The 9,390-nt window shown below is 30.8% G+C and overlaps 1 protein-coding gene across 1 annotated transcript; it reads right to left on the minus strand.

Moving 5' to 3' along the window:
• Positions 1 to 5,108: 5,108 nt before the first annotated feature.
• Positions 5,109 to 7,959, minus strand: LOC101507773 (F-box protein PP2-A13-like). Its single transcript, XM_004510805.4, has 3 exons — positions 7,217 to 7,959; positions 6,409 to 6,527; positions 5,109 to 5,735 (listed from the first exon to the last, which is right to left on the minus strand). Exons 1-3 carry the CDS (start codon positions 7,538 to 7,540, stop codon positions 5,321 to 5,323), a joined length of 858 nt encoding a protein of 285 aa, XP_004510862.1. The 5' UTR covers positions 7,541 to 7,959; the 3' UTR covers positions 5,109 to 5,320.
• Positions 7,960 to 9,390: the final 1,431 nt, after the last annotated feature.

Below are 9,390 nucleotides of genomic sequence, written 5' to 3' on the forward strand. Positions count from 1 at the left end.
CCCCCACCAGTGAGATGCAGCACCAGAATTAAGCATAATAGCAACAACTAATTCAGTAACAGTTATATTCTTTCTTTCAGCTTTACCATTCATTTCAGGTGAATATGGTGCAATAGTTTCATGTACAATTCCTTGGGTTTTATAAAACTCATTAAACTAGCTGGAATCATACTCTGTTCCTCTATCACTACGAAACTTCTTAATCTTTTTTCTAAATTGATTTTCTGTCTCAGTTACAAAGATTTTAAACATGTCAAGTGCTTCACTTTTATTTTTCATGAGATATACGAAAGTAAAGTCAAAACAATCGCCAATAAAAGTGATGAAATAATGTTTTTCATTTCTGGTCAGCGTTCTGTCAAGTTCACATATGTCAGAGTGTATTAAGTCTAGAGGTTCAGATTCTCTAACTACTGATTTATGTGATTTCTTTGTTATTTTGGCTTGACTGCAAAAATCACATTTTTCAAATTCCTTTATAGATAACTTTGGAATTAAGCCTAAATTACTTAAGTTTGAAATCACACGTTTGTTCATATGACAGAGTCTAGCATGTCAAATATTAAAATCACACAACATGTAAGCAGAATGAGACATCTTATTCATTTCAACATTCAATCTAAACATGCCATCAGTGGCGTACCCTTTCCCAACAAAAATACCATTTTTAGAAATGGTGTACAAATCTGCCCCAATAGACTGAGTAAACCATGCCTTATTGACAAGAAACCTTGTGACCAAATTCTTTCTTATTTATGGAGTGTGCATCACATCCTTCATAATTAAGGTCTTTCCAGAGGTGAATATCAGCTCCACATCTCCAATACCAACAACATTAGTGGTGTGGGAATCTTCCAACAGCACTTTCTTATCTTCAGCAGCAGTGTATGTTTTAAACATAGCACGATCATAACAGACATGGCGCGAAGCGCCAGTTTCTATCAACCCTCCATCTGATCCACCAACAAGGTTGATCTCAGTTATCATAGCAACGAATTGCTCTTCTGTCAAGTTGTCCTGATTAGCAGCGCCTGGCTTGTTCCTAAACTTGTGTGCCATATGACCCTCTTTCCCACAGTAGAAACAAAGAAATGGGAGAGGGCCATTTCTAGGAGGTGGTTGCTGCCTAGCAATTGGGACCTTTGGAGGGCTCCCATTCTTGTTGCTATTCTTTGAAGTGCGATTCTGATTCTTTAGTGGTTTGCCGTCTGGCTTCAGAACTGCTCCGATGAATTTCTTTTTCTTGTTATTTGCCACAAGAAGAATTTCATGTTTCTGGTTTTGCTTGCGAGATTCTTCCTCAATTCTAAGGCGGATTATCAGACTTTCTAGAGAAAATTCTTTAGTTTTATGCCTAAAAGAATTTTTAAAATCTTTCCAAGCAAGGGGCAGTTTGTCAATAATAACAGCAATCTGAAACTGTTCATTTAGGGACATACCTTCAGAGATGATCTCGTGAGCAATTTTATGGATTTCATGAGATTGAGTTTCCACTGATCTGTCATCTGTCATATGATATTTGAGGTAGCGGCTATCAGCATACTTTTTGGCTCCAGCTTCCTCAGTGTCATATTTCTTCTTTAGAGTATCCCAAACCTGTTTAACAGTATTGCTTTCGGAACTGTAGTAATGATACATATCATCAACAAGTCCATTCAGAACATAATTCTTACATAAGTAATCATTATGTTCCCATTGAGTTAATTTAGCCGTTATTTTATCCCTTTCTGTTTGTTCACCTTGTTCTGGTACAACAGGAATGTCATCCTTCAGAACGTTGGCAAGCTTTTTCGTGGTTAGAAAAAACAACATCTTTTGTTGCCAACGTTTGAAAAGACTTCCCTCAAACCGAAAAGGTTTGTTGTAGTCAGAAGCAAAAGAGCATGTCCTAGTAATTTCTTCGGTAGACATGGCAGTTCGAAAACGTCTTTAAATTGTTGTTTTTGAATTTCGAATAAAACCTTTTGAAAATAATTATGCCACCGAAAATATTAATGGGTTGAGTCGTGGACTAGGTCGCTCTCTTTAAGACGTTTCGAGGCACTGCCCAAAATTGTGCAAGGCAGACTATCAACCACGAAGTCCCCAAGATAAAACAGCCCAAATACTTTGTATCGAAATTCTACTGCACTGTAGAACACCGTTCTAGAACTACACCCTCAATATGCCAGTCGTACGACTGACACTCAAATATGGCACTAAGACCACTCGAAAGAAAGAGAAGAAATAGTAAGAAGGGGGAGAAGTGAGAAAAGCCTCAGATACAGATAGCTTTTGGTGTGATTTTCCAACTGAGGAGAACCCTCTATTTATAGAGAAAATTCGCAACTGGATCTGAGAAAATCATGGATCATCAGAACGTGTGCTCCAAGTAGTGGCCCTCAGAAACGTGCGCTCCAAGCCCCCAAAACGTGCGCTCCAAACTTAGGGATTTGACTCTGACTTTTGATCGGACAACAAGGGAAACGTGAGACCAAAGATTATGGTTTTGACCAAGTAAAAATAGACGCACGAATTTAGGGAGGAATACTGGATCAGATACGACTCGGTGGAGGGCAATTACGTAATTGACGTTTCAATTAGAGATAAAACGCATGCAATCAGTTAATTAAAATGATTAATTAATTTTCATGCAAAAAGTAATAATACACCATATAATCAAAGCCAAAGCGCGAGCCGAGCCGGTTGGACGGCGGCGCGCGTGTGTGGTGGTCAATATTACTTGCGTTCTTCCTCCTTCACAAAATTGGGGTGCCCCTTGGGGCCCTCCCCAAGTTCATTACCTCCACCTTATATACCCTACTAGTGTGTGGTATCCCTCCAATGTGGGACTTCTCAATTTTTTCAATTCACAACAACACTAGCTCTCATAAATGTCATCATTATTTCCAATAAACTTTCATTAAAGCATCATCATTTCCAACAGTTTGTGTGTGGCGTCTATTGTGTAATAGATTGAACAATCGAGGACAAACTGATTTGGTGAAGTATTGTTGTTGTTGATCTTCAGTTGTGTAGTGGTTGTGGCATGCAATAATTAGTACAACTTTTGTTTTTTTTATTGTCTTTGATTTTGATTTAGACATATATGGAATGAGGTTTTGCAATAGTTAAGTGGATACTTCATCATTTTAAAATTACCCATACTTCATATATCTTGACGTTAGTAGATAACTTGAAAACTTTAGTTTTTATTATGGTATTGATTTAAATGTAGGTTTAAAAAGTGATTCATAAAATTTGTTCTTTATTTTAAAAGTCGATAATTTTGATTTTTCTTTTTTATTTTTTAATTAAAAAATGACGACATGACGTGTTTTAAATAACGTGTCATATGATACGATGTAGAATAATTAACACCTATAAAATCAGAATGAAACATCATAAAAACTTAATTTTTCAATTTCAGAAATTTTTCATATTTGTAATTTAATTAATGACATATAAATAATTAATGCATCTAGAGAATTTTATATCATAAAATTGTATCTCATGTTCTTTGAAATACATTAAATTATTATTTTAATTTAAAAATATGATAGATTGACTAAAATTGTCGACTTTTAAAATAGATAAATCAATTTCGTAAATTAATAAAAATAAATTGACCAATATTACAATTAAACCTTAACGTAAAGTTAAATAGTTTAATTATGATTTGCACTATTAATTTTTGCAACCTTTGATGTGTTTAGAGGATGGTTAAATTTATTTTGGTTTGTTAGATGCGATCGTGTGAAACCACAAATTATAATGGTTAGGAAGGATGTACTTTTTGTATATTGTTTTCTCTACTCTTAGGATGTCTTGTGGTTTGGTTTTTCATCGATTTGGTTTTGATTGGTTCCTCAAAAAAATTAATCTAACCCGTTTTGTTGAAATGGGTTCGGTGCATACTGGATTGATTCATTCTATTCTTTCATATGCATATTATTTATATAATTTGAATAACACTTTACATGTTAAATAGCATCCACGTATACATATAATATATTAAATATTAACATTATATGTATCGTTGCGACAAAAAATAGTACAACGACCGAGGTATAAAATTAGCCATTAATAAATATTATCTTGAATAGTCTTTAAATCTTAGATAAATGAGATACATCTCTCGTTTTTTGTTCGAATTTAAAATTTTATAATTGTGTGAGTTAATTATAAAAGAATCTTAATTATTATTTTTATTTATATGTAAATCGGAGATTAGTTGACTCCACAAATAACTCAATAATAAGTTACTCCGTTTAATAATTCAATATAAACAATGAATTTTATTAATCCAATCGAAAAATCAAAAATTCTTATTGAGTAAATTAATTTTACAATTTTTTATAAAATTTTAAAACTATTGATAACTAAATTATATAATAAATTTTCAAAAAAATTAAATAAATATTGATAGTTAGATTATATAATTATAAATTTTAAATTTATATAAATTTTAACTATTTAATCATTAATATATTACATGAATAATCAATTGTTGTTGAGTTATAAAGCGAAATAACTCACACCGTTTTTAAAACCAGTTTTAGAAGCATTTATCTGCATTTGCATGAAAAACACTTCCATTGCCTAGCCTTTATATTTATCATTAAACAAAAAATTAAATTTACAAATATAGATAAACAAGACAGGAACATATTTTGAGTTTGACCAAAGTTAAAAAATCAAGATCTGGCATTAAAACAAAGAGCATTTGAAATTTAATTGACCCATTTATTTTCACATTTGTTACGGTTTTAGTCCCAAACTAAAATTTTAACTTATAAAATTGTGATTTATAACCCCAATTATAATTTTGAGGAGAAAATATTATTTATCAGGCAAAACATCACATTTTTTAGGCTAAAAGTCATTATTTCTAGAGTAAAAACCAAAACTGCAACGATGTAAAAATAGAAGGACAAAATAATTTAATTTTAAAATAAAATAATTTAATTTAAAATAAAGAGATTATTTTTGTGAATATTTTGTGAATATGTTAATATAAGATAAAAAATACAATTAAGTCAACTTAATAATTGAAGTCTAGCTATTAGATGGTGAGAAAAAGAGTTAGCACTTGTAGACACTTTTAAGGGTAACAAGAACATAGAGAATGAAGGAGAAACACATGAACCAATCCATTCTTTGAGAAAACACAACAATCAATTCCCAATATCAACAATAGAAATCCACAAGTCACACTTTGAAACATTATCTTATCAAAGAAACAAAACATATACATTGGGAAGCTTTTTATGAGCTTCTCAGAAACCAAAATCGCTAATTCGACTTGGATGACTCAATTTTTCTACCAACAAAAAATAATTTATATTTCTTTTCTTACCTCACCACTATTGCATATAAGCACAGAGTCTACACACAAACCACCTTTTGTATGAGTGCAATCTATTTGAGTCAATGAAAACTTGATCTTCATCAAATCGTCCGAATTATTTGAAACAAAGTCTCCTACATGGTAGAGGATCCATTGTCCTGGATTATCCAAATGAGCATGGGATATGACACGTTGACCGTCAGAAGTCATCAGCTGAAACTTTACAGGTTTTGCAGCCCAGCCATGGATGTGCTCCGTCTTGCAAACTCGACGACCGAGCTTTTTGGATGACCTGCCAAGGTGAAGTTTGAAGAACACACTGTATGTCCCTTGTGGAAATTGGAAATCAATATCTCCTTCCACTTCAAGCCACCATATTTGTTGAAGATAAGCAACTGTATGGAACCTATTCATACACAAACAACAAGAGTATATTATATCATGTTCCACCATATTCATGTGCTCTTATAATGTATATAAATATGTTATTATAGAACTTTTTTCCAAAATAAAGTAAAAAAGGGATTATGGAATTTATAAGACTCTAATATCAAAAGGTGACCAAAGCTTAAAACTGACCATGTGTTTGATGAACATTTGACAAATGTGATTTTGACTAGAATTGATTTCATAAAATATGATTTGATAAAAGTGACTATATGGGGATATTATTGACCATTGATAACAAAATGTGGTTTGAAACTAAGCTATCAAATATACTACAATATGAGCCATCAAGTCTAGCATAAACGGTGGTGATTCTCCCATTTGCGTGATTGCGGGGGATTGCGACTATGCAATCCATATCCGCAAGAGAGTTGGTATTAGATCATAACCTTTTGTAAACAAAAGTTGGAAAAGTGCGAATATTCCATTTTTCAATCTTCATAACTAACAGAGCAAGAAAGTAAGTCCAATACAGTGGAATCAATCTATCATAGGGTGAAAAATAATCAGCAAATGTTTTGAATTTCCATTCTTAAAGATGAAAACACAGCATAGCACAGAGTCAATGTGTAACAAGTTCTATTATATTGGCAGAAGTAAGTAACATAGTTTCACTTACAATACTCTCTCACCTTGACTCTTCGGTCGAAATGTGATTCCAATATCTGCGATCATCTATCCCCGTAATCCTTAACGCTTTCGAAGAAATTGCCAAGCAAACTCCACCAGTCCTCTTATCTAGCCAAATTTCCTATACCAAAGTAACATTTTTGACAAATAAACATCAAGCACTTGAAAAATCATGTCATGACTTAATAGAGTGGAGATCCTCTACTTGTCTTTTCAATACTATGTTTTTACGTGTATAAGTATAAAAAGCACATGTTAATTGAATTGGTGATATTTTTGGGCTTTTATTTGAGTATGGATCTTCCACAACAACCGGATCGCACAGCCACTACAGAGCCATTGAATTTAAGTTGGACTCTAAAAAGTTTTCATATGTTTGGTACAACTTTTTGAAAAACAGAGAATCTGAAAGAAAAAAAATCTAAAAACTGCTCAAATGAAAACCTTCAAAAAAGTCATTTTTTATAATGACTTTTTTTTTATAAAAAAAAGGTGATTTTTATCACGGCAGACAAACACATAGAACTTATGTTTTCTTTAAAATCTGAAAAATAATCTCTAAATTATTGAGTCCTATAATCATTTTTTTTACAATATGTACCAAACGAGCCCTTAATCTATTAGATATTACGGCTCTGTAGCAGATGCACTATATGAGCAATGCTATACAGGATTTTTTTGGGTCTTAACCGTTCACTTGAGTTGAATCACATGGTTACCCTATAAATTATCTAAAAACCGTTTATACACAAATTCAGATTACATAACTTTCTATTTCTTTATTCGAGTTAATGTGCCAACATAACTTACCTTAGTTCCATTATCAAACAAATTATGATTGCAAAGTCTTGCATAAATATCCCTCTTCCCCAATTCAGCAACAGAAGCATCATCATCATCCTCCATAGCTTTACCCACGATGAACTTATAATTCAAAGGCAACTTCGATTCCCAAACAAAATCAGCAAAAGAAGCATCACGAAATGCTCTATTCAATCGTGCTAACATACATATATCTGGTGGATCCAAATACATCAAAACCAATGCTACACAACTCTCAGGTATATCACCAAGTCTTGGTCTCATTGAAGTAGAATCACCATCACATACACATGAAGAAAAATTAGCACCCATAATCTAAATCTATAATATTTCACTGACCCAGAATATGAATTCGACTAAAAACTTGATCTTGGATCAGAATTTGTCAAATTTGTCATATACAAAACCGATTTTATCACTGCCAATATTTTTTTTGGGACAATAAAAACCTAGTTGTTATGAAAAGGGGAATTGGAGATGGAAACGACACGTACGGAGATGGTATAAACGACACGCGTGTGTGCGCCGTTTTTGAGTTGAATTGAGTTCTTAAAGATCTATGGCTGTATGAAGATCGGATTACGTTGACGCACAAAAGAGATAGAAGAAAAATAATATAGAAAATGTGATAGGTGATGATGTAATGAAAATAAATAAATAAATGTTTGATATTTTAAGATATAAGTCCTAAAATAATTCAAAAAACAATATTTGTTCCATACGCATGGCAAACGGGTTATGTTCTCTAGTGAATTTTGCTTCCTCCGACATGTATTCTGAGTAATATTTTGTTACGAGTGAAATTTAAATCTTAACAGACGTTATGGACGGAAGTTATATATCCATATATATAATAAATTTAAAAATTATATTTATTATAATAAAATAATAAAATACAAATTATATTTTTTATTAAGAGAATATTATAATTTATAATTTTTAAATAAATATTAAATATATATATATATATTAAAAATACAATAATATTATTAATAGGATGAGGTAGAGATCAACCCTCAAACTTGTCTTCGCTTTTAAGTTTTAATTTCAAGAGAAATAATCTGCATCCATTAAAGTAAATTTTTTCCACCAAAATTATAATGATTCAGGTGAGTATCATCATGTGCAGATTGTGTCGTCATTTTTAGATTTTAAATACAATTTTAATTACTTTTTATCAATTGTACTATTTAATATAATATAATTTACGGAATTTTTAATTTTTTATTGTCCAATTTATATTTATTGTAATGAAAATATACTAATAAATAATAAAAATAAATTAATAAAATTACAATTCTATTTATTTCATTATGATATTTTTTTAATCAATAAATAATAATAAATGCGATAAATGTTATGAAATGAAGAGAGTAAACTATCCAAAAATTGTGTGCACACCTGTTGACACCTAATTTTGTCTGATTTTTACTTTTTATTAAAAAAGGAAATAATAATAATAATAATAATAATAATAATAAATATATAAATATATGTGAATAAATATAAAAATAAAAATAAATAATTAGGAATATAAGTTTTTAACAATCACAAGTGTTTTCGGTTCTTGTTTGCCTCAAATTCTTGTTCAGACTATTTTCTAAAATATAAAAATAATAAATAAAAATAAAGGAAATTGAAAAGAAATGAATTGATGGTCATAAAAATCAATGCAATGATGATCAAAATAAATGAAAAAAAAATCCGAAAAGAAATTGATTGATGGTCATAAAAATCAGAATAATGGAGATCAATTGAATAGAAAAGAAAATCGAAGAAATGAATCAATAGCAATAAGAATCGGTATAATTGTGGTCAATTAAAAGAAAAGAAACCGAAAAAATAGATTAATGGTAATCAATTGACAATTATTCTTTTGTCTTTTGAAATCTATACCCAAAAGTGTATAAATAGTCGGCCACAAGAAGACAAAAGACAGAATTCGAAACATAAATTGAGAGCACATAAAAAATAGAGAGATTAGTTGGCAAAAGAGAAGAAGAAAATTTGATCTTGAAACAATCGGTCTAGCAAAACAACAATTCAGGAGTAATGTATCATTTTTTCTTATTTTTTTTTCCTCTAATTTTCTGCTTATTAGTCTTTTGTTTTGTTTTTGCATCTTTTTTTAAATATATTTTATTTCGCTTTCTATTTTTTTT

This window comes from Cicer arietinum, chromosome 7 (genome assembly GCF_000331145.2).
Source record: "Cicer arietinum cultivar CDC Frontier isolate Library 1 chromosome 7, Cicar.CDCFrontier_v2.0, whole genome shotgun sequence".
Lineage (NCBI taxonomy): Eukaryota > Viridiplantae > Streptophyta > Magnoliopsida > Fabales > Fabaceae > Cicer > Cicer arietinum.